The sequence below is a fragment of the Wallemia ichthyophaga genome (genome assembly GCF_000400465.1).
Source record: "Wallemia ichthyophaga EXF-994 unplaced genomic scaffold scaffold5, whole genome shotgun sequence".
Taxonomy (NCBI): Eukaryota; Fungi; Basidiomycota; class Wallemiomycetes; order Wallemiales; family Wallemiaceae; genus Wallemia; species Wallemia ichthyophaga.
In genome coordinates, this window is record NW_008806278.1 from 168,699 (window position 1) to 193,443 (window position 24,745).

Genomic DNA, 24,745 nt, shown 5'->3' on the forward strand with positions numbered 1-24,745 from the left:
TTGAAGCAACCTACAGTCAACATTACTTGCCTGATGAACTTGGCACAAACACCTATAATGATTCAATCGTCAAATATATCGATAGGGTAAATTAAGCTCGACTTCCTGTTATTTCGCGATCAACGCTTTTCATTCACGTCATTTCACTTTTCAGGGCGAGAGAAATGTGATGATACAAGGATGAGTGTACCACGTAGATTCTTGAGAAATTAGTTTAGGTAATGTAAATGTGCATTTATTTGATATTATATCTAGAAATTTTATCGGTTCGATGGTCTAGGGGTATGATTCTCGCTTTGGGACACCAATTTGCGAGAGGTCCAGGGTTCAAATCCCTGTCGAACCCTATCTTTTTGCCCATCGAAGGGCTCAATGTTTATTTTGTATCAATTGCACTTCTGTAAGCAGTCTTCTGAAGCCTTTACGCAACATTTTTTTTACTTGAATGCATCTACATTTATACGCTATGTGTTTCGTCTACAAGTGTCTCCTTTTCGTTCTGATACAACGCTCTAACTACTTCTCTGTAGTATATCTTCTCGTCTTTGCTCAGAACATAGCCGTTGATCTCTAATGCGGACGTCACACCGCCATAGGCGCGACTCATACCTGTATCTATCAATAGAATACCTCCATTGCATCTTGAGACTATGCCCTTGAACACGCTGTTAGATGTTTCATATCAACACACTGCCAACCCACGTCATAATTTGGTGTATGTCCTTGAACGATGCGCTTCGCTCCGACTGCTTGCATGACCTCTTTCGCAATAGCACAGGCTTTTGTTTCACTGTCTAAAGCAGCACCTCTGTACCAGTACGGCCCATCTGGTTTCCAAAGTAACTTCTCCTTTCTAGACCAATTCTTATCCCCACTGGTGAGTTTCTTGAGCCAAATTTTACCATCCTCATTCAACTCATTGTATGCATAAGATGGATGGAGTCCTGCGTGGACAAATTGTGTAGACATGTTGCTTGGCAACCCATACTTCTGGACGTCTGCTTCGAAAAAATGGGAAATATTCACAGTGGTATCGTAATTCTGTAGCCATGCTTTACCTATCCATCCCTGATTACTGAATACCTGCTGTCGTTTCTCAATACTGTCATCAAAGTACTTCATTTCCTTTGGATGCACATATCTCCAGTCGTCCATAGGCTGCATAATGTCGTGGTTCTATTGGCTCTATGAGATTGTTAATCAGCACCAAATTGGCCCTTACACCCAGTATCGTATGCACGCTTCCTCCAGCTCGAGCTGCTTCGACGCGTAGACTCTCGAACAATTGATATATGGGAATCATGTCAGACCTAAGTAGTTCCTTCAGTAACGTTCTAAGATTTCACGCTTCAAGTCTTCCTCACCCCCGATCAGTGATGTCACCTGTCTGCACTAGAGTGGCTTTGCTGCCATCCCAATGATTATCCTCATCGATAATATCGGCAAGCTTTAATGCTTCTATTGTACGCTGATAATCACCATGTAGATCACCTAAAGCAACGATCCTGCGCTGTGATAAGACTTTATAGCCATCGAGAAAAGTTGTTGGTTCTTCAAAGTGCGGCACAGATGGCCTGAGGTACAAATAAGCAGTCGAAAGAGCTAGAAGCGGCACTATGCCTTTCTTAATTATATTTGATGGCATGAGACAAGAAGTACGACAACTGTTTCACAAGTATTTCTCTATTTCAAACATTTTGTACAACAATAAATTACTTCTCTACTTTTACAATGTCCTTTGGTTTAGATTCTTCAGCCGAGCTACACTTGACAGCACTCAATGGTGTCACTGTCATAATGGCAATCGCGAGCACGCTCTCTACACGCTCCTTAAGGCTTTCATCGGGGGACTCCACATGCTTGGCGCAGATTAATTAGCAAGAAGAAAAAAATTGCTCATACTCACCATCGTCTCCACGTTGATCTTAACTTCGTTGTCGTCGACATTGATGATCAATTTGTGCTGATTATCAACCTCCTCATGGTTTATCTCACCAAAGTGAGCATCCAGTAGTGCCACTATCTTGTCCAATTTCATCGCAAACTCCTTTACATCTTCTACAGCTTCTTCTTTCGAGTGTTCATGCGCGTGTACACATGGTGTACTTGTCACTAGATTGCCACGTTAGATTAACTTATGAACAACGCTTTCACTTACTTTTCACAGACACGGGACTCGTCTCAACACTCAATGTCAGTGCCAGCACTGAGTCTGCAATAGCATCATTCATGGCTCCTGCCTTCCATTCGAGTAGAACATTGTTTTCTTCAGCTTGCTTGATATCTACAGTGTCCATTATCTGACTTCATGTGAGCATTCCGCCTTTTCAAGATTCAACACCAAACTCACTCTAATAGTTCGCAGACCGTCGTTGTCGAAACCTTCATCGACACTTCCATACATTCCCTGCAAATGCCATCTAATTAGCTCCCATCCGACACTTAGGTTGACTTTTTGTTGCTGAATGATGGTATTGGTAGCGAGACCAGCAAAATCCTTCAGATCAGCTCTGTCCAAAAGGGTATAAGTAAAGTCTTTGTTCACTAGCAAGCCCTGCACTACTTCGCCTTCAGCTGGTTGCTTCTCTGCCAGTTTTCCGATAGCCTTGGCAGTCATCTCCGGTTTAAACTCAAGCCTGAGCGGTTCGGCGTTCTTTGGCATGTGCACCTTTATATCTAATCCTCGATCTGCATACCTACTCCTAAGAGCGGCCGCTAATCTAGACATATTCATTAATGCTCCATGGACTAAAACGACATGCTGTGGTTTGATTTCATCGATAAATTGAGTATTCTGAGTGAAGTCTACGTGTGCACTGAACGATATGTAGTCTACGCTAAGCTTTCTAGGTATTTTGTTGCCATTTACACCAATAATCTCGTCAGGTTCATTGACAATGCTGTGTGCCATTGTACCTTCAACGGAATAACCACATATAATCAGACCGTTCTTTGGATCTGGCGCCCATCTCTCCAGTAGCTCTCTTGAAGTCCCACTCTGAAGCATACCGGGTGATGCTAACATAACACATGGACCCTTATCCTGCCACTTCCTTAGATCGCCTAATTCACTAATAAATTTGAATTGAAATGGGTTTTCACCACTGTCGAATCTTCTGTTGATGTTTTTATTCATTGTACGAATATAAGCCTGATACACCGCCATGCACTTTCTGGCTAGGTTAGATGCATAGTAAATTGGTATACTGTGTAGGTCAGGATTCCGCTGCCAGTATTCATCGAGAATCAACAACAATTCTTGCGCTCTTCCTAATGCAAACGACGGCATCAGTACACGACCACCGCGACGAATGATGCTGTGAACGAGTTCTTGATATTGTAAGCCTTAAGAGCTTACAAACGAAACTAAATACGCACCAGTAAAACGTTTTTCCTTTTCAGGTCTGTTCTCAAGCGTCTGTACACCATACGTGGACTCAACGATGAGCACATCAGTTTGTTCTTTCGGGATTTCTGCGGCATGCAAGTGCCTGTCTTCTTCTCTGCTGTAATCACCAGTGTAAAGCACTTTCAGACCGGCAATTTCAATCAAAAACATAGCAGCACCCAGAACGTGACCAGCAGGATAAGGTGTGAATCTGACACCACTCGCAGGGACGATTTCCTGGTTGAAATCAGAAACCTGAATACTTCTCCAACTGGCAATCATTTCAGTCTCAGTAAAGAGTTGATCCTCAGCGGAAGTGGTTGATATTCTGACGAAATCCTGCATCATGAAACGATAGACGGCTTTTGTTGGGCTTGTCATGTAGACTTTCCCGTTGCCTTCCTTGAAGTTAGTTTTCTCCATGATATAAGTGAGCGCAGCTGCATGATCCAAGTGAAAGTGAGTGATGAGCAGTGCGTCGACAGTTGACCAGTCGAGCTCATCGATGAAAGGTAAAGCGGCCAAGCCGGTGTAAGCCGGATGAACTCCAGCATCGCAGACTATACGCTTTCCCTTGTATTCAATTAAGCAGCAAGATCTACCGACTTCCTGACCAGCACCGAGAAGCGTGATTCTGAGCTCGGAGTCACCGATTTTTGTAGTTTTCTGCGGCGGCTGATTTGGAGATATAAGTACATCGAATTCATTCGGGATATGCCTCTTTGCAGACATTTGATCTTGGTGGTGTGAGAGAGAGGCCCTTGAACAGCAACGAGCACGAGCAGAGCAAGTAGATGAGAGATGCTGCTCAGCAGAACAATCAGCACTAGACTGCTACTTAGATCCTTCTCCACGGCCTCGCATCTCCCAGCCAAAGATACTTGGAAGAAGGAATTCACCTTCTCCGGGACAAAGCTCAGGGGCAGGGACACTATATCTTGCTTAGATACCGCTAGACGCTTTGTTCGCTCTATGAAAATTGATAGCATGGGCAGCAGCACCTCCCCGGTGACTGTGATTGATGCTTATTCCGGTGCGCAACGCTATCAGCAGCAGAAGACGGCTCGCTGACTTTTTACAGGCTTTGGCTTGATTTCTCAAGCACTGCTTGAGCTGGAAAACGTCGGAAAAGTTATATCGATTGAGCCTGCACAAACATTCGGCAAACCACTCAAATCGCTATCACAACAACACAATGACAGAATGTTGTACATCGACAAAGACCCTTACAACTGGCAGGTCTACACTGATTTAGAAAAAGAGGGTCACTTGGACGGCGTCCTAGTCAGACCGTGGGAGGAGATGCACGATCACTTTGCAGTATTTATGCAGGTGCCCGCTACAGTACATGGCGAGCAGCTGATTGGACAGTTCTTTCACTGCATGGTCTTCCGTAGCTGGCTGTATAGCAAGGGAAGAGTACCAATGGGATTGCTAATCAATAGTCCGTCGTATGAGGTGTGTTCTGTTCACTCTCTGGCTTAAGCTAACACTATGCAAGCGACTTGTACACCTACCAGGACAGCCAGAACGAGGCAGAATAGCAGCAATCAGAGAAGCGACGTCTGTGGTAGACGTGCTCTTGCCAGAGACAGAGCTAAGACCAGATGACAATAGAATATACCCACAACTTAGGCAGCCAAATAAGAAGACAAAGAAGGCTGCGAATCTGTCCAACTATGTAGGCACAAGGGTCGAGCCATTGGTTAATATTCTCCCGAACATGCATACGTTAGAGTCATGGGAGTTCGTGACGAGGCAAATATTTGTGACGCGTAAATACAGCCTACGTAAATCACTCAAGTAGGTGGTTTAATAAGCCTTGAATATATTAACGTCGGTTGAAGGCATCTTGCTGTCAATGCAGACGTTGCCCTCAAAAAGCCTTTGGAAGATAGAGGTGTAGATCTCGACAAAGCTGTCAGAGACTTGACAATACAAGAAATTGCTAAGGTCATCGACGCTTTCAACGAATGGCCTTTCAAACCTGAAGTGAGTTTGATGAATCGACGTACTTCTTACTGACAAGTGTAGATTCTATATAGGGACGATGTTGATGATAAGTATGCGGCTTGAAGTTGTTCTCAATCTAGACAGACGCTCTGTTTTGTACAATAGTATATTTGGCATGCACTGTTTGAAATCAATCGTGGACATACATCATGTCCCGTGCTGCTCTCTGGATGAGTCAACTTGAGCAATCTTGCTATAAATCTGTTGTGACTGGGTATGCAAAGTTTATTCTGGTTTTGGCATGTCTCAAAGCGAGCAATTTGGAGAACAAACATACACACTCCCAATATCTTGACTTCTACGATTCCAATGCAACTTTTATCACCCTCCTAATCCCATTATTTACATTTTCCAAATGCGCTGGTCTGAAGGCCAACCCACGATTTCAGAGTTAGGCTGACCCCAATTTTCCATATCTATCTCTTGTTCCAAGCGTAAGTAAGGCGCAGTCACAATATTTCTTCCTAGCGCCAATATTGAGTCCTGTAGACGCCACATAACGTAAAACATTTATCGCGTTTATAGGGCCGAATAAGTGAGATATTTGGGCACTCAAGGTCTCTACAAGTCAAAACAATCTGTATAAATCAAAGAGGCGTGTTTTATCCTCCGTATCTATCCTATAGCATACTCTAGAGCGATTTCGGCTCACTACTTCCGATCAACGTGCAGGACGCAATTTGGGGCACCAGGGATCCAAATCTGACAATATTATATTCATGAAGTTACCTACCAAGACCTTTTATTTGTAGATCTTGAAAACTCTTCAATCACCATCTGATATGAGTTAGGTGGTAAAGGAGAATTCCAACTCGGTGGATATTGGGCAAATGAAGGAGTTAAAGTTATGATTTGAGTGCTAGAAAGCTAACAAGAATATTTATGCGGTTATATTATACAAATTGCTATTATAAGACTTTGATGTACATATTTTCTCGACTGCTTGGTCATTTGCAGAGTGATCAAGATAAACTTTGTTCGAGAGAATAGTTCGCATTCTTAATACCCGATAATATTACTAAACGGATAATTGAAATCCCCCTGCTACCTCCTAGAGTCATCTTGAGGTCATTCATAAAGAAGACAGCACAACGCATCATCAGAGTGTCAGAGACAAATGGAGGCCTTTAGTTTTTTGTAATGTCGCATATTTGTATGCAATACCTTGGCTAGCTCCTCGGTAAAGGAAGTGCGACATCAATCACGCTGACAATTCCAGCCACAAGATAACAACGTACAGCGCACGCTTCAGCTCATATTCACTTGAAATTAGGCAACAAAACCAGGTAGTGCGGCACAAAGCATACAGCGAATGACTGGGGAGGCCTTGGACATCTTGGTGTTTGCACAAGCTTAGCAGATAGTGCTCAAACAGTGGCGCGTGCAGTTGCTATTGCTATTATGTGCTAGAAGGCTAATATTCAATCTAGTCTGTCACAGCAAACAAGAGGGTTTATGCGGAGATGCTATGCGTAGAACCAGCGGGCGAGAGATTGAAGTGGCGGTAAAGATAAATGCAGCGTCGTGGATGAAGCAGGACGCTAATTATTGATTTTAACTGGCTAGCCAACTAATTGGTAGTAAAACATTGTATGATATCAGCCAAAGAATCACAACCGAGTGTAACTGAGAAGCCTGCACAGTATGGCATCAGATCGGCAGTGCGTGGAATTATATCAAAGGGGACAAGGCTACGGATTTGATGTGATTACTCATTGACTAATGCTTCGTCATCGACGCTGAACGTGCCTCTGCCCAGTACCTCCAACATCCATCCATCACATCCGCTCAATTTGCAACGGCGTTTACTGCACTATAATATCAGATACTATGTCCAATTCGCCAGTCACACAGACGCATCACGTCTCTGAATCGGACGTTGATGTTCTCAACAGTCTGTCCAATCCCAGTGCGAAAGTCGGCAGAAAAGCCAACCAAATTGGCAGCAGACGACCTTCTATGGATCCTATGATATTGGCATTGGCAGCAGCGAAGCCACCGACCCACAACCACTACCAGCATGACTGGTTCGGTATGGACTGCACCGGTTCGAAACCAAAGCGGTTGCCTACGAATTACCAATCGCAGCAAAAGCCACGCAAAGAAAGGCTGAGTGAACTGAAGCACGAGAGAAAGAATTCGCGGAGTAAGTATTATCTCATCTTGCCGGCGCATCAGCGTGCTAACCCTTGCCTAATCAGGTTCAGTGCAGTCGGTGGAAAAGCAACAACTGCCATTGGAAGTCACGTGTCAGGTCAGGACACGCATCCCAACACCACACGGCGAGGTGTTCTGCCATCTCTATACCAACAACCACGATAAGAAGGAACATCTCGCATTCATCGTAGACCCCGATCAGCTTAAGCGCGAGCACGTCTCAAGCAACGATATACGCTCGAGATCCCTCGACGGCGTTCGAGCGGGTGAGAGCGAACTCGACCGGCTCACTAGAGGTGCTTACGTGGGCAAAATCAAGAGATCAGTCAATCAAGTTAACACTGCGTCCACTAATAATTTAAACGCTATGCCATTCGCACTCAGACAAGAAAATCAAGATCGGTTACCTCCCCTAGTGCGTATACATAGCGAATGCTACACTGGTGAAACTATTGGTTCGCAGAGGTGTGATTGCGGTGAGCAACTCGATGAAGCACTCCGTCAAATGTTTGTTGGGACTTCCAAAGACCACTTCAGCAAGGCACGAGGCGTGGTGGTATATATGAGACAGGAGGGTCGTGGTATCGGTTTAGCTGCTAAACTGCGTGCGTACAACCTGCAGGATCTTGGTCATGACACTGTCACTGCCAATGAACTTCTTGGTTTTGGTGCAGATGAAAGAACATACGAAATCTCTGCTTCAATTTTGAGAGACTTGGGCCTCGGCGTTGGTTCATCGGGTATTAGACTAATGACAAACAATCCAGACAAAGTCAGTGCGTTGGAAACAGAAGGTATCCCTGTGTATGATAGAGTTGAAATGATACCAAGAGCATGGAAGTGTAGTCACAATGATGGTGTCTCAATGGCAGACGTTAAGGCTAAACATCTTTTCACAAATCCAGAAAGATTCAGTACAGGGGGTGAGCAGACTCCGAACATAGCTTCTAATCGTGGAGAAGAGGAGAAGGATGTATTTGCAAAGTCGCTTTCAAATGCAGAGAATGACAGTGGGGATGAATATGCACAACACGTGCTTAGACGTTCAGGGGCGACACTTATAGGAGCTGGTGCAGCACACGGCGACGATCTCGAACGTTATCTGAGAACTAAAGTGGAGCGAATGGGACATCTTCTCAAGATCCCGCAACAAAATAAAGACTAAATATATATGAGAAAAAGTTAGTAACTATTGTTTAATTAAAATAAGATCAAAGGATTGATTGTACGAGCAAAATTTTCATTGTAATACGCATTTACCCTGGCTTCCACCTTCTCCAGATGGTGGAACGTTTCTAGACTCTATCTCAGCGAGCATTGACTCAAATGCTTTAGCTGTTGGAGGTAATTAGCGGGTAATCAAGAGAGATGACATCATAACTGACAAACGTTTTCATTTGCTGCTGCTGAAACCTCTACATACGAAGCATTCAATTCTTTGGACATTTGCTCGGCTTCTTCTCTTTCGACAACGCTGTAGTGGTGTTAGGGTGGCAAGTGGATAAATAGAGAAACCCACCGCTGCTGGACAATGTCGCTCTTCTGACCAATAACGACAACAGGCAAGGCTTCTAAGCCGTGGTAAGCGAGTAGCTTATCATGAACAGTAGCGACCATCTCAAACGAAGCGCGTGAGGCTAGAGAGAAGACCAACATGTAGCCGTGGATACCGATAGCGTGTTTGGAGTTAATGAGGGAGTATTCATCCTGTCCAGCGTTTGAATACGTAGATTAAAGGGTTATCAACCCACCTGACCAGCTGTGTCGAGGATATCGCACTCATACTCAGCGCCTTTGTACTTGATGGACTTTGTGAAAGTTGTTTCGATAGTTGGATAGTAAGAATCGACAAAGACGCCTTCAACGAATTGCACTACCAGTGACGATTTTCCTACAAGGCTTAATTAAAGTTTATAAATCCCGTGAGCCACTTACCAACGTTTCTGGAGCCGATAAGAAAGGAGAGAGGGGGAGAGCAGTCAACTCACCTGCTTCCCAAGACACAGATCTTCCTCCTTGGTTTGTCGCTTGGTTTCGCAGTTACAGGCTTGGACGACGACATGGCGGTGTAGATAAGAGGAATTTAAAAGTGGCTGTATAATATAGCAGGGATTTACGATTTAAATGAGCAAATTGAATATCCGCGGATTTATTCTTTACAAGTTAAATTCAACGCGTTTGTTAGGTTAAGTCATTACAATCGAAATGGAAAACAAGGAGAACCCGCAAGTAGAGCAATTACACCACCCAGAATCAGCTGCCGTTGTCGATGACCAGAATGAGGATAAAGGCGCTGGCCAAAGAGCTTTGCTTGCGCAGAAGTTGAAGCAAACGTGGGTAGCTCTGGCGCGTAAACAAGCGTGTAGCGTGGCTGACGGTGCATTTACAGCTCAAACTCATTTGTGTCTCCAACAGACAACTTGATGACTCCAGTTACAGCTAAATTGGCTAATCATAAGAAAAAGAACTTTTCAAAGTGAGTTTGTGGTGTGTTTGTTGTGGATTAGATACTCATCAGCCTCTCAGAGCTAAACCTGTACAGCTCACAGACAGATTCCAGTCCACTGTACCTACAGAATCGCCACAAGCTGTCAAAAGACACGACAATCCATTTGACGAAACTCCAAGTGGAAACTCCAACTGATTCATATTTAAATTTTCTAGTTTGTACAATTTTACACGAGTAAATAGGATATCATTCAATGTATATTTCTCTTTATCGGTCCTTACGCGACGTGATTGATTTTCTACGCGTAGAGAAGTTTTGAGGGGAGTACATTGTAATAGCATTAATGTAGATATGGATATGAATGGGTTTTGTTATTCCCTTACCCTTTGAACGGCTAAATCCCTTCGACTCTAACCACCAAGACTGTAATGGGCTCTAGATTACACGTCGTCAACGAAGAAAAAGAATTTAGGTGAGTTACTCCACCCCTTAAAGCCATCACTTATCATTTCCAAGCTCTCAGCTCTCTCCCCAACTCGGTGAATGGGGTCTTAGCAACGCTGGATTCAATTACAACGTCGTCAGCGTATTTGGGTCTCAATCAACCGGTAAAAGTGCGTTAATGATCTTCTATTATGATTTCATCTCACAAAATACCAGGTACCCTCCTCAACAGACTATTTGGCACTACTTTTGATGTCATGAATGAGAGCCAGAGAAGGCAGACCACAAAGGGTGTGTTGATTCATTTCCACGCCTAATAACCTAACACTACCCAGGTATTTGGATGTGCAAGGCCAAAGAAATACCTCTTCTCGTTATGGATGTCGAGGGTACTGACGGTCGCGAGCGTGGTGAAGATCAGGTGTGTCAGCCTACGGTCCTAATCACAATCTAATCACCATTGAAAGGACTTTGAAAGAAAGTCTGCGCTTTTCTCTTTGGCTGCTTCATCCGTTCTCCTTATCAATATGTGGGAGCACCAGGTTGGTCTTTATCAAGGTGCCAACATGGGTCTTCTCAAGACTGTAATGGAAGTTAACTTCTCCATGTTTATCGCAAACTCTCAAGCCTCGTGTGTCTCCTGCTTTGCGTAGTGCGATTAGCTGACTCTATTGCGTAGCTTCCCGGAGAGCAAACCACCAAAGACCCTGCTTTTGTTTGTTATTCGCGACCATATTGGTACTACACCACTTGACAATCTCCGCTCGACATTAACTAACGATATCGAGAATATCTGGAACTCTGTCTCAAAAGTGAGACTGTTGTTTGGGTCCCTTCGACAATTTACTAACTCATTTACAGCCTGAAGGCTTAGCAAAAGCTGACTTGAGCGACTACTTTGACCTCGGATTCGTCACACTACCACACAAGCTCTTACAACCAGACGAATTCGATCATCAGACTTCGACCATCAGAAATGATTACTTTACAAAAAGCACATCTGGAAACTATATTCTCAAGCCGGAATACCACAGACAAATCCCAGCTGATGGTCTCAGTCATTATTTGCAAACAATTTGGGTATGTAAGTAAGCTTCCCCGTGTCCTTTCTTACACCTCGTAAAGGACAAGGTTCAAAACAATAAAGATTTAGATGTTCCAACACAGCAAGAGCTTTTGGCTCAGTATAGATGCGATGAAATTGCTGCAGAGGCATTAAAGGTATTTCACTCCAGGTTAATCGCGGTGAGGAAACCAGTGGAAGTTGGAAAGTTTGTGCCAGAATTGGGTAAAGTTATGAGAGATTCCAAGAAGGAGGCTTTAGGTTTGTTACTGCTCTTTTTTTTAGACGCAGCTTATCAAAGATTCAGACATGTTCGACAGTACTGCCTTCCGTTACACAAAAACAGTTTACGAGAAGAAGCGTGAAGAGCTTACGGAAACTATCAGCACTACACTCTCTCCCTTATACATCAACCAGGTTAAGAACTTGCACAAGAAGGCAATTGACAGTTACAAAAAGGAGCTTCATGCCAGGCTCAAATCTGACTCTTATGACTTTTCAAATGTCGTGAAAGAGTCATCAATTCATCATCTCCAGACATTCATTGATCAGGCTAAAGAAATCACCTTAGCTGGTACAGACTGGTCTTATATTGAGACATTAGAGCAACTCAAAGTCGACATCGATACAGTATCGGCAGACTGTAGATCTGATGAGCTCATCAAACTCTTAAATCAACTTGAGGTGCGTGTTGATTAAAGTGGTTAACAAACAGCTAATTATAATTATCACAGCGCTCAATTCAAAAGGACGCAGGTGAATTTGTTGAAGTATCTCTGAACAACCCAGATGCAGAGATGTGGGATAAAGTACTAGATAGATTCAACGCTCTGATAGAGCGCTCGAAGACATCTTACGTCACTAAAGCCAAGAGACTGAATAGTACAGATCAGGAAATTAAAGCTACCACAGGCAGTTTGTTGCGTAGAGCATGGATTTCGTTGCGCAACAAGATCGAAGAGCAGTGTTCGGAATCAATCTTGTTGTTCAGGTTGAGAACAATATTTGAAGACAAATTCCGTTACGATGATAAAGGTATACCCAGGGTGTGGAGACCTACAGATGATATAGAAGCTATCTACGCTGATGCAAGAGAGTACACACTACAATTATTGAAATTATACCGAAACATTAAACCTCAAGACATTAACAATTTGTTCACATATCCTCAACTCGATGATAGCGTTTTAGACATTATAAAGGTTTCAGATCTTGAAGAGTCGTACAACTATGAAGAATCACTTCAAGTGCTAGGTGAAGCAAAAGAAGCACAGCTTGCTGGTAGATTCAAGAAGGACGCTGATGCTATTTATGTTGAAGCAAAACGTAGTGTCGTCAGCTCTATTTCCAAGATACCGTTATGGTTCTACGTTGCATTATTGATATTGGGTTGGAATGAGCTATGGGCTGTTCTCAGTAATCCGCTCTATCTAACCTTATCGATACTTGGATTAGTCACTGCTTATTTCGTCTATACTTTAAACCTCGGTGGCCCAATCAGCACAATCTTAATGACAGTTGGGAAAGAAGTAGGTAGTGTTATTATTATAAGCTGTGTCTAACATCGCATCCAAGGTTAACAGAATCATCGTTGATAAAATGATAAACATACAAAACGAAGCTAGGAATGCAGCAAATGGAGCTGCAACACCAGAGGCCAGCTCAGATGTCAACAAGAATGCAGCCGCTTCTTAAAATAGATATTTTGTATATGGCGATTACAACATGCTTTCTGGATCGATTAAAGTGTGATTGAGAGGCGCTGCAACATAGACACTGATACTTTTAACTGGATAATAGAGCCATGAATGTGGTAATGGAGTGATATTATTGATATGACTTAATGACGTGTTGACTTATTACCTATTAGCGGAAAGGACATTTAAGTCGTTTACAAGGTTTGGCAGTGTTAGATGGGTATCGGATGTCCTTCCAAAGCTGGCTATGGCGCTATTACAGACTTGCAAGCTAATATCGAGTGATCAGCTGACCACGTCTTTTCAGATAAGATCGGACTGAATAACTTTTGCATTTAAACTTCGACAAGCAAATAATTACATAATGACTTCGTTGCTAGATGCTATAAGAGATGTTACTACTATTGATTTAGACGCTATTGACGTCGATGTCGTTACAAAGTACGCGCCATTTAGGGACATGACTTGCAACCAGTTCATTGTACAGTCTGTGCTTACGATGCCTGAGCACGCCCATGTTCTTGCATTCGCCGTCGATGAAGCTTTAAAGTCGGCAAAAGAGTTTGGGGTCGACGTCACCGACTCTACTTCATTCGAGCAATTAGTGGTAGACATTGCATCTGTGAATGTAATCAAGGAAATCAAACCAAGATTGCATCCACAGGGATTAGTGTTGTTGCAGACATGCTGTTCGAAGCTTGGCGATGTTAATGACATAGTCAAACATTGCGAGCAGATTGTTAAAACATTTGAAAAATACGGTATCAGCAGTAAGGAGTGCTGTATCAAAGTACCTGCAACAGTAAATGGCCTTAAGGCTTGCAAGTTACTCTCTCAAAGTGGTGTCAACACGCTCGCTACTACTGTGTTTTGCACTGAACAGGCACTTGCTGCAGCAGAAGCTGGTTGTGTTGCTATCTCACCGTATCTCAATGAATTGGATGCACATTTCAATAGGAAATTCTACGTCGACTACGCAAATCCCGCTAAAGAATCACCAGGTGTGAAACTCACACACAAAATTCAACGTTATTATCGCACCGCCAATATCAAAACGCAGGTTAAAGCAGCATCGTGAGTAGTTTGAGAGCTAATCAAAAGTTTTTGACAATGCTACAGATTTATAGCTCCTATTGATGCAGTAGCAATGGCTGGAGTAGACGCTATTACAGTAGGACCAACAATTCTAGAAGGTCTAGCAAACACACAAGTCAACGACCAATATAGTGTGATTCTCAAAGACGCTATTGCTGCTTCAAGAGAGCAGGAAGAAATCCCCGAACAAATCACTTGGCTGGATGAGCAAGCTAATAGACTGACAGCTGCAATGGAGGACCCTCAAGTCAAAAGATTACAAGGACGCGCCAACGAAGTTTTCACCAACGCTGAGGAGCAATTGAGAGCTTTGGCTAAAGTGGCAATATTGAATAAGAGGCAACCACATCCAGAATCACTATAGATTTACTTTGTTTTGCCAATTCAAGACGATTTTAGATGAATATTTTCACCAACTTCTATATGCGGAAGGCACATACCAAAAGCGTGATTAATATAGTTTTAGTTTGGCGCGTGATTTTCTGAACACATTTAAGCGGCTCATTTTGAGTTACTTTCTCTTTATCAAGACCCACATTCCTTTTACATTACCTTAAATCGAAATGCGTTACTGGTTAACTGCAGCAGCTTTGATAGCTTCACTCACTACATCAACAAACTCAGTCAGTTTGAATAGCAGGGCTATTTCAGGCGAGTATGGAATTGAAGGTTTAAAGAACATGGAGAGTCAATTGGAGGTCAACGAGCAGCCATTCACGGAATTGCAAGGTGGTCCATCATATAACAAAGCTGATATGGAAGGTGCTGCACCATACACAAATCAAAGTGCATGGGAATACCCTATGTCTGCATCAGGATTTGGTACACAAGCAACCAGCAAGAAAATGATCGGAGCTTATTACCCAGACTGGCAAACCAACAGACTTCCAGTGAACCAAATTGATTGGTCACATATCGACTATATCTCATACGCGTTTGGTTTGATCGGTTCGAATGACTATGAAATTGAGTTGAGCTCAGGAACAGACTCAACGCTCACTTCGTTGGTCGAAGCAGCTCATTCTCAAACTCCAACTAGAAGAGTGGAATTGAGCATCGGTGGATGGACAGGATCTGGACCATTTAGTGATGCAGTTTCAACTGAAGCAAACAGGGAAAAACTTGCAACTGCCATGGTCGAAGCTCAAAAGAAGTGGAACGTAGACGGTATTGATATTGATTGGGAGTACCCTGGTTTACCAGGTGCTGGCAACCCACACACTGGTTCAGACAGTGCAAACTACCTCAAGTTCCTCAAAGTTCTCAAACCTCAATTACCTTCAAACGTCACCCTTAGCGCTGCAACATCGGTGTATCCATTTGCTGGTCCAGATGGAACGCCTCTCGACGATGTCAGTGGGTTCGGAGAAGTGTTTGATCACATTCTTATCATGAAGTGAGTTGTTTAAGTTTGAGATAGTGAGACAAAATTGACACGACTGTTATAGCTACGATATTTTCAACGCTGCTCCAGCTCCTGGTCCAAATGCCGCCCTTAGCGACAAGTGCGGCAGTTCAAAACCAGGCGCTAACGCTGAAGACTCAATCAAAGCATGGAACGAGGCTGGTATTCCACTTGAGAAGATCTACTTGGGTGTTCCAGCTTACGGATATCTCCACGAATCAAGTGCAAAGGCTTTGGTAGCTAGACAAACACCAACTGTACCAGGTACAGATGAAGGTACAACAACCAATAGCCAACCAGCTACACCAGCCGTCCCAACTATGCCGTCAACTCCAGCTGTTCCAGGCGCAACACCATCCATACCAACTGGCGGTACCGGTACAAACCCATCTAATACACCAGTCACTATCAAGAACGCAGATGGCACGGCAGCTAAAGGACAAGTAGACTTTGATGCAGTTGTTAATTCAGGTGCATTGACAAGAGTATCTGCTTCACAATTTGACGCTGCAGGTGGCTGGACAAGAAAGTGGGATGAGTGCTCTTCAACTCCATTCCTTTACTCGGGATCACAAGTTTTGTCTTACGATGACCCAGAATCATTCAAGCTAAAGGCTCAATTGGCTCAGGATATGGGTATCGGCGGTATTGGTGGATGGACTCTCATTGGAGACACAGAACAAGGCGATCTCTATGCTGCGCTTAGAGATGGTCTTGGTGTCTCTGATCCATAAATCACAAACTAAATTATCTTGCAAATCTTGTATAACTAACAGTTAAATGTAATAGAATGTGTTTCTTGTATACAAGTCTATCTAGAGTGATTGATTGAAAATCTTCTTTGAGGTGACCTTTGGTTCACCATCAACGATGTCTAATTTGAATTCGATTGGAACACCAGTAGCGAGTTCAAGACCGACGACTTGGTCACCGGATAACTTCTCAATGTCCATAATGAGAGCACGGAGTGAGTTTCCGTGAGCAGCGATAAGGATGTTCTTGCCGTCGGCTAACTTTGGTAAGATTTCAGACTTCCAGTAAGGCAAGACACGCTTAGCGGTGAGCTCCAAAGACTCAGCGTTGTCACCCGGTGGAGGGACATTGTAGGATCTACGCCAAATGTGGACTTGGTCTTCGCCCCACTTGTTTCTAGCGTCGTCCTTGTTCAAGCCTTGTAATTCACCGTAGTGACGCTCGTTGAGAGCCTCGTCTTTGGTGACAGGGATACTGGTTTGGCCAATCTCAGATTGAATAATCTCAAGAGTCTTCTGTGCTCTTTGTAAGGATGATGTGTATGCGCAACTAATAGGTTATTAGCCAATCATCGGCGAATGGAAACGAACGGCTCACTCAAATTGCGTGTTTGATGCTTTGAGACGCTCACCACCAAGCTTAGCTTCTTGTTCACCTTTCTCTGTGAGCTTAACGTCAACCCATCCAGTGAACAAGTTCTTTTTGTTCCATTCAGATTCTCCGTGGCGTGTTAATACGAGTGTCTATTTATCGCCATTAGTTTGGACTGTTTACTCACGCTAACTCCCACTTACTGCTGGCATTTCGTCGTTGTTGTTGTGATACCGCGAAACCGAACCAACAAATGCCGCAAGCGCACACCGTGACGAAATAATGAAAAAATGAAAATAAATTATACGCTCGTTAAGACGCCCATACCGAGCATTTGTACAGTGGATGATTCAAGTGATGTGTTAACATGCTCTTCAAGGTGCTGGAGTGATGTGTCAGTGTGAGTTGAGGTGATGTAACTATCAATCTCACCCTCTTTGGGTCCTGTTTACCAACGTGTCGTGTAGATAATTGTTCAGGTGTCAATGTAAGTTCTTCTGCGACAGATTTACCATATTGGTCAGCCAAATTGGAGAATTTTTCGACAGCGTTTTCATTCTTGTGTCTAAATTCATCAGCTTTCTCAACTTCCAAGCCTTTTGTCCAAGCTTTACCACTAAGAGAGCTTAACATACGCTCCTCTGCTTTTGATTTGCGGTATTGAATAGCCAACGAGTAGTAGTGTCTACCAACACCATGAATAAGACCTTGAATAGAAGGTTTAATCAATTGACCAACGTTTGACGTTGATTGTCTCGATTCTTGACCCATTAAAGCGTTTTGAGCGTCAATTAATCTGAAAGCGTCTGCGACGACCTTTCCTTTAACAGATTGAATTGGATCAACAACGATAGCAACAGCGCGTGGATTAAGTTGCTCAAATGATTGCTGAGTGTTTATATCAACACTACTCAGCCAACAACCAAAACCAGGGTGACTGTGGTACCAACCAACAACCATCTCTGATCTACCAGTTTGTTTAAGCATTGAAAGCATTTTAGTTTGAAATACGTGATCAACACTCTCTACGCTAACGGTTGTACCAGATTGAGGCATGGCGAATACGTCTGTAACGTGTATCGTATAATCATCAACGAATTCTCCCAAGCATAAACCCATTACTTCCATTGGTACACCAGCTCTGCCATGTTTAAGCATTTTTAATAAAGCCAAAGATGAAATGTGAACCGTTTCTCCATCTGAACGTATGCGCACACGTACACGTAAGCGTACGTGGTAGTGAAATATATGACAAATTACTCACTGTCAGCAGTTGGGTTATCAGCGCCTGGATTACTCTGTGCGCCTCCTCTTGCTTGTGCTAATAATGCGTTGATATCCATTAAGCCGTGTTGAGAGTTGTGATGTAAGATTTAAGAATATTTAAATTTATTTTGAATATGAATCATCTACAAATGATCAAGTAATCTAAAATCTAACAGCTTCAGACTTTTCCACTTGCTCAATATCAACTTTGTGCCCCACGAGGTCACGTATGTTGTTGATAGCGTACTTGATCATAGTTGGTCTCTCTAAACTTAATCCAAATCCTAAGACGTGTACATCATCCGGTAATCCCATTGGTGCAAGCATTTCAGGTCTGAACATGCCAGAGTTACCTATTTCAACCCACTTACCCAAGCCATCGTGATGAGCGAAGATTTCTAACGATGGCTCAGTGTATGGATTGTAAGCAGGTTTGAATCTAAGTTGTGACATTCCCATCTTCTTGAAGAATACCTCCATGAATCCAATTAGATCACCAAGAGTGATATTCTTATCAGCAATTACACCCTCAACTTGATGGAATTCTGCCAAGTGTGTAGCATCCACAGCTTCATTCCTGAATACTCTATCTATAGAGAATAATTTGCAAGGTTTAAATCCACCCTCTTGCTTCGCTAATCTGTACAAACATTGTGCAGATGTAGCAGTTGTGTGAGTTCTCAAAACTAATCTCTTAGTCTCATCTTCACTGAAAGGTGCTCTATAACCTATCGAACCGAATCCTCCAGATTCATGGGTAGTTTTAACTTTATTGTAGTACTCTTTATCGCTAACGTCTGCAACTTTTGGTTCCTTTATGTAGAAAGTATCCTGTAATTCGCGAGCAACGTGCTGTTGTGGAACAAACAACGAATCGAAATTCCAAAAGCAAGATTCAACGAATTGATTTGTAGGCATTTCTTCAAAACCCATTTCAAAGAATATATTTCTAAACTCTTCGCGTACTTTAAGAAGAGGGTGAAGAGCACCACCTTGAGGAAGAGCACCTGCGGCGTCAAAGTTGTACTTTTTGAAAGACTTGTTCTTCCAGCTACCATCGATCAACATATCAGATGTCAAATCAGTTTCGAATGTGATTAACTCTGGTGAGTATTGAGGACCTTTAGCGATTGAAAAGTGAAGCAGCTTCTTTGGCTTGATAAGTTTGCGCTTCTTAAGATCACTCAATTCCTTCTCATCATTGAGGGTATTGTGAGCTTGTATATAAACCAAGTTATTAACTGTAACGTCTTCAATATCTAAAACATTCTTAAAGAACTTGTTGTCGACTTTCTTTATCCAATTTTGCTTAAACGCTCTACCTTGACCAACTTTAGCAGACGTAGAGCCAACTTTAGTGATTATTTCTTTTGGGTCCAAGCCCTCGTCAGTGGATAGGCATGCCCAGACTCTCGCCTCGTGGCTGCCATTCTTGATGAGATCCAAGGCCTCATCGGATAGAGTGTAAGTGTAGGTTTCGTGGTTCTTGTAATCAATCATCTGCGGCATGCAGGGTTAGAAGGAGTGGGATACATGTGCCAAATCTCACCTCTTTACTCTGTAAGCCTTGAAGAGAAGACTGCAAGACCAAGCTATCATTTGGTTGATCGAGATGGCGTGAGATCGGAGTGTAGAATAACTTCCTGCTATCTTGAATGCTGCCGAGATTGTTCAATTCAGCCAAGATAAACTTCTGAAGCTGCTCTGTTTCCATTGCGATTGCGATTGCTGGTGGCAGTGAATATCCAACGTGGTTTATACATGTAAATATAATATTATTATTTAAAATAACGATTAAATTTTAATTTTCTATTATTTACACTGGGTATATACGCCTCCTCACCCCTCTCGTGTCCGCTCATGAGTTCGCCGAGATATAGACGTGTTGAGGTTCAAAATCCCGAGGATGAGTTGGAGGATGCGTTTGGGAATGAATCTGATCAAGATAATGTTGATGACGATGACAACGATAATAACAACGTCTTATTCGATACGCAATCACACGGCCATTCTATTTCAAATAGAGACGATGATTACGCTGATATTCCCCCACCTGGCTCTCCCACTGATCATCCTTCTATCATAAAACGAACAAACGCTCCTTATAGCGCTTATCAGATTAATAGAGACCATTCACCCGTTGGGGCTGGTATCAATAACGATGGCGTTTTCGCTAATATTACCGCCAAGCCTGGCTCTGATGGTAGACTTGTTCCTCGTCAAAACCCCGATGGCTCTGGCGTTGAATACGTACGTGAGGAATCCACCGACAAAGAGGACGCTCCCCCTGTTAGTATCACATTCTATCACATGATCATCACATTTGACATATTCTTTTATTACAGTCATACAATTTAGCCGCTTTAGATTCTACTCCTCCTTATTGGGATACTACTGTCGTCGCTCCAGCCAACCCTTTCGATACAGACGATTTGATTGTTGATGGTTTGCCTGTTGGTATCTTCTTCAGCTTCGCGTGGAATTTACTTATTAGCATGTCTTTCCATTTTGTTGGATTTCTCCTCACTTACCTATTACACACCACTCACGCAGCTAGACATGGTAGTAGAGCTGGCTTGGGTATCACTTTCATTCAATATGGCTTCTATTTACGCGCAAAACCCATTGAACCTCCTATTGATCAACCAAATGATGATAACGCTGTACCAACCGGTTTCTTTGGTCAAGCGATGGGTATTCCATTTGGTATGGTCAACCAAACTGATGGCGAACAACCTCCACCACCTCCACCCGGAGATGAGAACGATCCTCAACAATTACCTCCTCCTCAAGATCTACCGCCCATCGATTTAGATGCCCTGGGTGCTGCTAATGATTGGTTAAGCTTCTTACTAATGGCAGTTGGATGGTTCATACTCATGATATCAGTCCTGAGTTATTGGAGGGTAGCTAAATGGGCTGCCAGTGTTAGACAAGGTCAAAGAGAGGCAAACGCCAATATAAATCCTGAAGAAGCTTATCCAGGCGCTGCTGCTGCACGTTCATCTGGACAGGAAGAAGCTCAAGCTGGAAATAACGATGGAAATAACGATGAATCAAACTCATCATCCAACATACGAATGCAAAGATGGAATAGGTTCACTGATGCTTTGACAAGGCCTTTTGAAAGAATTCAAAGCGCTGCAACATCTGGTTTGACGAGAATGTCTTTCAGAAATCGGCAATACGAACAGACTTCATCACACGAACTAGAATAATTATCACATGGACAATCACTCTAATTCTTCTACTATAGTCTCTACATCTCTCAATCCCTCCATTCATCTCTTGCATTTTAAACTTTGTATAGTACTTTCCATGAATTCAGATATAACCACTCAAGCTTTCAAGAATGTGTGAAATTTATTCAATACTTTGTTTATAAGATAAAGACTATAATTATTTGTAATCGTAAAGGTTGATTGAAGCAACATCCTCAATAACTTCTCTAATCCTTTTGAGGAAGGTGACAGCCTCACGACCATCAAGAATTCTATGGTCGTAAGTCAAACCAAGGGTGTTGATAGGACGGACAACGACTTGACCATTTCTTGCAACAGGCTTTTCGAGGATGGCGTGCATACCAAGAACGGCAGATTGAGGAAGGTTAATAATTGGTGTACCAAAGTGAGAGCCAAAGACACCACCGTTTGAGATAGTGAAAGTACCACCAGCCATATCTTCAAGTGTCAATTTACCATCTCTGGCCTTCTTACCTGCTTCAGCGATAGCTTGTTCAATCTCAACAAAGTTCTTTTGCTCAACGTTTCTAATGACTGGAGTAACGAGACCTTTTGGAGTTGCAACAGCGATGGAAATGTCACAGTAATCTCTGTAAACGATCTCGTCACCTTCAATTGAAGCGTTTGCACCTGGAATCTCCTTCAAGGCGATACAAGCAGCCTTTGCAAAAGCGGACAAGAAACCTAATTTGACACCGGTTTCCTTCATTATTCTATCCTTATGCCTGGCTCTGAAATCCATCAAATCAGACATATCGCAATCTTGGAAGGTGGTCAAAGAAGCAGCAGTGTTTTGAGATTGCTTGAGTCTCTCAGCGATTCTCAAACGCATTCTGTTCATCTTAACTCTTGTTTCATTACGAGAGCCCTTTGAAGGTTGAGATTGGGAAGGCTCTGGCTTAGATTCCTTCTTTGGTTCAGACTTTGGTTCAGGCTTTGACTCAGGCTTTTTAACCTCTTCCTTTGGTTTTTCTTGAGTCTTTGGTTGCTGTTCATCCTTTGGTTGCTCCTTCGCTTCTTGTGCGGGTTCAGGTTTTGATTCTTCGGCAGGTGCTGAAAAGGCGTGAGAAGGGAGATCCAGAATAGAAAAACGGTAACAAACCTTCACCAGGCTGTAAGTCGAATAAATCAGCACCAACTTCAACAGTATCCTCCTCAGAAGCGAATAATTCAGTAATTTTACCGGATTGAGGTGCGTTAACAGAGACATCAATCTTGTCAGTCTCAATTGTAGCAATCTCCTCGTCTTGTGAAACAAATTCGCCCAACTTCTTGTTCCATTGCTTGAGGGTGCCCTCTGTGATGGACTCAGCCATCTGTGGAACCTTGACGATGTCTCTTAAGCTTGTAGAAGTATGCAATGACCTAAATTGCCTTAAAGGCGCTAATCTAGAAATTCTAAACATTTTTTTATATTTTAACAGATGATCGTATAGAGGCGGGTTTCGTAATGCGATTAAAAGACGGGGAAAATATTAAATAGCAGTGAAATGTGGATTTGAATAGGATGTATGTATTGGCTGGTTTATAAATACTATGTTTACTACTCTCGTTCAACATATCCGCTGAAATCACCCACTCACCCTCAGTTACATCACCTAGAGCCTTTCAACGATTCAATCAGTGAAAAAAATGCTGATTAGTTAAATCCTCATTCTCTTGGTTTTTCTCATCTTCATCTCATAAAATGTTCAGCGATTACATTGCGAATCCAACTCAGACAACGCCTAACACTCAAGCCCAGTCTCAATTTGACGATATTTGGAAGACTGAGGCTGAAATTACTGCTTGCGACCTACTCTTAAGCTCATCAATTATGCAGGACAACTGGCTAGAGTACTTCTCTTGCGATTTGGATTATGAGAACAATCTTCACTCAATCCCTTCTTGCTCAGCCTCAAGCTCAAGCTCAGCCATTTCCACCAATCAGCTCTACTGCCACAACACGCCTACAACTCCTTCACTCGTTCCTTCTTCTCCAATCAGCCCCGTTGCGCCCGCCTACTCACCTCCTCAGCCAGAAGATTGTTTTGAGGAATCCAACACTTACTGTATGAGTCAAACAAGTCCATCATCTTCATTTTATGGTGATGTCAATGATTCCCCATACTCTTTCAAACTGACAGCGAGTCCTGTCTTGGATCAACCAAAAATCAACTTGCCTCACTATGCTAGCTTGAGTGAGCAAAATGACGTCGCTGAAAATGTTGATGACGAAACCGAGCTTGAGGATTCAAAAGATCAAGACTTCTCTCAGCCAGCTTCCCCAACGCCTGTATGCAATGCACACATACAGATCCCACCAAGGTTGACTCTACTAGCTTCATCGTCGGCATCGGACGGCTCACAATCACAATTACAATCAAAACCTCATACGGCTTCACCAACATCACCACCATCACCACCATTAACAACACCGGTCAAACCAGCACATATGAATCAAGTCAGTCAGGAAGATTTTGACGCAAACCCAGCAATAGTGCTTAGTGAATATCCAGACTCAGAAAAACCGTCAACAACGTATGCTCAAATACTGACTGATGCAATAAAAAGAGCGCCAAAGCGTAAACTCTTACTCGATCAAATCTACGACATATTCATATCCAAATACAAATCATACAAGTCACAAAGGGACTCAAAAGGATGGCAAAATTCAGTCAGACATAATTTAAGTCTTTACGCTTGCTTTTACCAACAAGATCGCCTAGATGGCGAAAAGGGTAGAGGTAAATATTGGCTAGTTGAGTATGTCTTAACTTAGTTGTGGGTGAAGACTAATCAAATATAGTGAGAGCATTACAAGCGTCACTGAGAGCAACAGGTCGCGCAAACCAAAAGCAAAGTTAGACAAGTTATTCGCCCGCACTGGTGAGAAGAGGTCGGCACGTTCTGCCAAGACAAAGGCAAGCAAGAAAGCCAAGCATGTTGAGGAGTATGAGAGCGAAGATGATCATCAGGTTGAAGATCTGCCTAAAGCTTCCAGGACCAAAAGGGAGATACCAAGCCATTCGGGCATCATTGTCAGGAAAGAGATTTGGTCTGAGGACGAGAATGAGGAATACTAGGACTAAATCTTGGAAAGATTTGGAAAAGACTACTTACTAATTGATTTATTTATACACATTTTATCTATTGGGAAAATGGAAATGTTTTACAAAAATTTGGACTCAATCTTCTATAGT

At 42.8% G+C, this 24,745-nt stretch overlaps 14 protein-coding genes and 1 non-coding gene across 15 annotated transcripts; 9 read left to right on the top strand and 6 right to left on the bottom strand.

Annotated features, from left to right (window-relative positions):
• The first annotated feature begins 265 nt into the window (after positions 1–265).
• On the top strand, positions 266–346 carry J056_004980. Its single transcript has one exon. It is a non-coding gene; the product is annotated as a tRNA-Pro (tRNA).
• A 111-nt stretch (positions 347–457) lies between these two features.
• On the bottom strand, positions 458–4,120 carry J056_003625 (Endoribonuclease YSH1; the record flags this gene model as incomplete). Its single annotated transcript, XM_009268841.1, has 9 exons — positions 458–655; positions 703–1,176; positions 1,223–1,310; positions 1,365–1,574; positions 1,717–1,859; positions 1,907–2,112; positions 2,159–2,300; positions 2,351–3,330; positions 3,379–4,120. 9 exons carry the CDS (start codon positions 4,118–4,120, stop codon positions 458–460), a joined length of 3,183 nt encoding a protein of 1,060 aa, XP_009267116.1.
• A 69-nt stretch (positions 4,121–4,189) lies between these two features.
• On the top strand, positions 4,190–5,464 carry J056_003626 (uncharacterized protein; the record flags this gene model as incomplete). Its single annotated transcript, XM_009268842.1, has 5 exons — positions 4,190–4,421; positions 4,470–4,846; positions 4,890–5,191; positions 5,236–5,380; positions 5,423–5,464. The coding sequence occupies 5 exons, from the start codon at positions 4,190–4,192 to the stop codon at positions 5,462–5,464; spliced, it is 1,098 nt and encodes a 365-aa protein (XP_009267117.1).
• Positions 5,465–7,231: 1,767 nt separating this feature from the next.
• On the top strand, positions 7,232–8,723 carry J056_003627 (putative GTP cyclohydrolase-2; the record flags this gene model as incomplete). Its single annotated transcript, XM_009268843.1, has 2 exons — positions 7,232–7,547; positions 7,603–8,723. 2 exons carry the CDS (start codon positions 7,232–7,234, stop codon positions 8,721–8,723), a joined length of 1,437 nt encoding a protein of 478 aa, XP_009267118.1.
• A 75-nt stretch (positions 8,724–8,798) lies between these two features.
• J056_003628 (GTP-binding protein rhb1) lies at positions 8,799–9,620 on the bottom strand (the record flags this gene model as incomplete). The annotated part of the gene is made up of 6 exons (XM_009268844.1): positions 8,799–8,893; positions 8,944–9,032; positions 9,078–9,265; positions 9,310–9,449; positions 9,494–9,501; positions 9,547–9,620. 6 exons carry the CDS (start codon positions 9,618–9,620, stop codon positions 8,799–8,801), a joined length of 594 nt encoding a protein of 197 aa, XP_009267119.1.
• Positions 9,621–9,763: 143 nt separating this feature from the next.
• On the top strand, positions 9,764–10,202 carry J056_003629 (uncharacterized protein; the record flags this gene model as incomplete). Its single annotated transcript, XM_009268845.1, has 3 exons — positions 9,764–9,891; positions 9,948–10,034; positions 10,085–10,202. 3 exons carry the CDS (start codon positions 9,764–9,766, stop codon positions 10,200–10,202), a joined length of 333 nt encoding a protein of 110 aa, XP_009267120.1.
• Positions 10,203–10,435: 233 nt separating this feature from the next.
• Positions 10,436–13,209, top strand: J056_003630 (Protein SEY1; the record flags this gene model as incomplete). The annotated part of the gene is made up of 11 exons (XM_009268846.1): positions 10,436–10,479; positions 10,524–10,621; positions 10,668–10,742; positions 10,787–10,872; positions 10,919–11,082; positions 11,131–11,263; positions 11,313–11,531; positions 11,577–11,775; positions 11,822–12,198; positions 12,249–13,043; positions 13,090–13,209. The coding sequence occupies 11 exons, from the start codon at positions 10,436–10,438 to the stop codon at positions 13,207–13,209; spliced, it is 2,310 nt and encodes a 769-aa protein (XP_009267121.1).
• A 366-nt stretch (positions 13,210–13,575) lies between these two features.
• Positions 13,576–14,670, top strand: J056_003631 (Transaldolase; the record flags this gene model as incomplete). Its single annotated transcript, XM_009268847.1, has 2 exons — positions 13,576–14,285; positions 14,331–14,670. 2 exons carry the CDS (start codon positions 13,576–13,578, stop codon positions 14,668–14,670), a joined length of 1,050 nt encoding a protein of 349 aa, XP_009267122.1.
• A 199-nt stretch (positions 14,671–14,869) lies between these two features.
• On the top strand, positions 14,870–16,445 carry J056_003632 (putative endochitinase; the record flags this gene model as incomplete). The annotated part of the gene is made up of 2 exons (XM_009268848.1): positions 14,870–15,702; positions 15,755–16,445. The coding sequence occupies 2 exons, from the start codon at positions 14,870–14,872 to the stop codon at positions 16,443–16,445; spliced, it is 1,524 nt and encodes a 507-aa protein (XP_009267123.1).
• An 81-nt stretch (positions 16,446–16,526) lies between these two features.
• J056_003633 (Phosphoglycerate mutase) lies at positions 16,527–17,267 on the bottom strand (the record flags this gene model as incomplete). The annotated part of the gene is made up of 3 exons (XM_009268849.1): positions 16,527–17,013; positions 17,062–17,207; positions 17,259–17,267. 3 exons carry the CDS (start codon positions 17,265–17,267, stop codon positions 16,527–16,529), a joined length of 642 nt encoding a protein of 213 aa, XP_009267124.1.
• An 89-nt stretch (positions 17,268–17,356) lies between these two features.
• Positions 17,357–18,213, bottom strand: J056_003634 (26S proteasome non-ATPase regulatory subunit 14; the record flags this gene model as incomplete). The annotated part of the gene is made up of 2 exons (XM_009268850.1): positions 17,357–17,437; positions 17,488–18,213. The coding sequence occupies 2 exons, from the start codon at positions 18,211–18,213 to the stop codon at positions 17,357–17,359; spliced, it is 807 nt and encodes a 268-aa protein (XP_009267125.1).
• Positions 18,214–18,483: 270 nt separating this feature from the next.
• Positions 18,484–20,035, bottom strand: J056_003635 (Phenylalanine--tRNA ligase alpha subunit; the record flags this gene model as incomplete). Its single annotated transcript, XM_009268851.1, has 2 exons — positions 18,484–19,821; positions 19,871–20,035. The coding sequence occupies 2 exons, from the start codon at positions 20,033–20,035 to the stop codon at positions 18,484–18,486; spliced, it is 1,503 nt and encodes a 500-aa protein (XP_009267126.1).
• A 146-nt stretch (positions 20,036–20,181) lies between these two features.
• On the top strand, positions 20,182–21,539 carry J056_003636 (Metal homeostatis protein BSD2; the record flags this gene model as incomplete). Its single annotated transcript, XM_009268852.1, has 2 exons — positions 20,182–20,610; positions 20,667–21,539. The coding sequence occupies 2 exons, from the start codon at positions 20,182–20,184 to the stop codon at positions 21,537–21,539; spliced, it is 1,302 nt and encodes a 433-aa protein (XP_009267127.1).
• Positions 21,540–21,720: 181 nt separating this feature from the next.
• Positions 21,721–22,969, bottom strand: J056_003637 (uncharacterized protein; the record flags this gene model as incomplete). Its single annotated transcript, XM_009268853.1, has 2 exons — positions 21,721–22,616; positions 22,666–22,969. 2 exons carry the CDS (start codon positions 22,967–22,969, stop codon positions 21,721–21,723), a joined length of 1,200 nt encoding a protein of 399 aa, XP_009267128.1.
• Positions 22,970–23,250: 281 nt separating this feature from the next.
• Positions 23,251–24,628, top strand: J056_003638 (Fork head domain transcription factor slp1; the record flags this gene model as incomplete). Its single annotated transcript, XM_009268854.1, has 2 exons — positions 23,251–24,308; positions 24,352–24,628. 2 exons carry the CDS (start codon positions 23,251–23,253, stop codon positions 24,626–24,628), a joined length of 1,335 nt encoding a protein of 444 aa, XP_009267129.1.
• Positions 24,629–24,745: the final 117 nt, after the last annotated feature.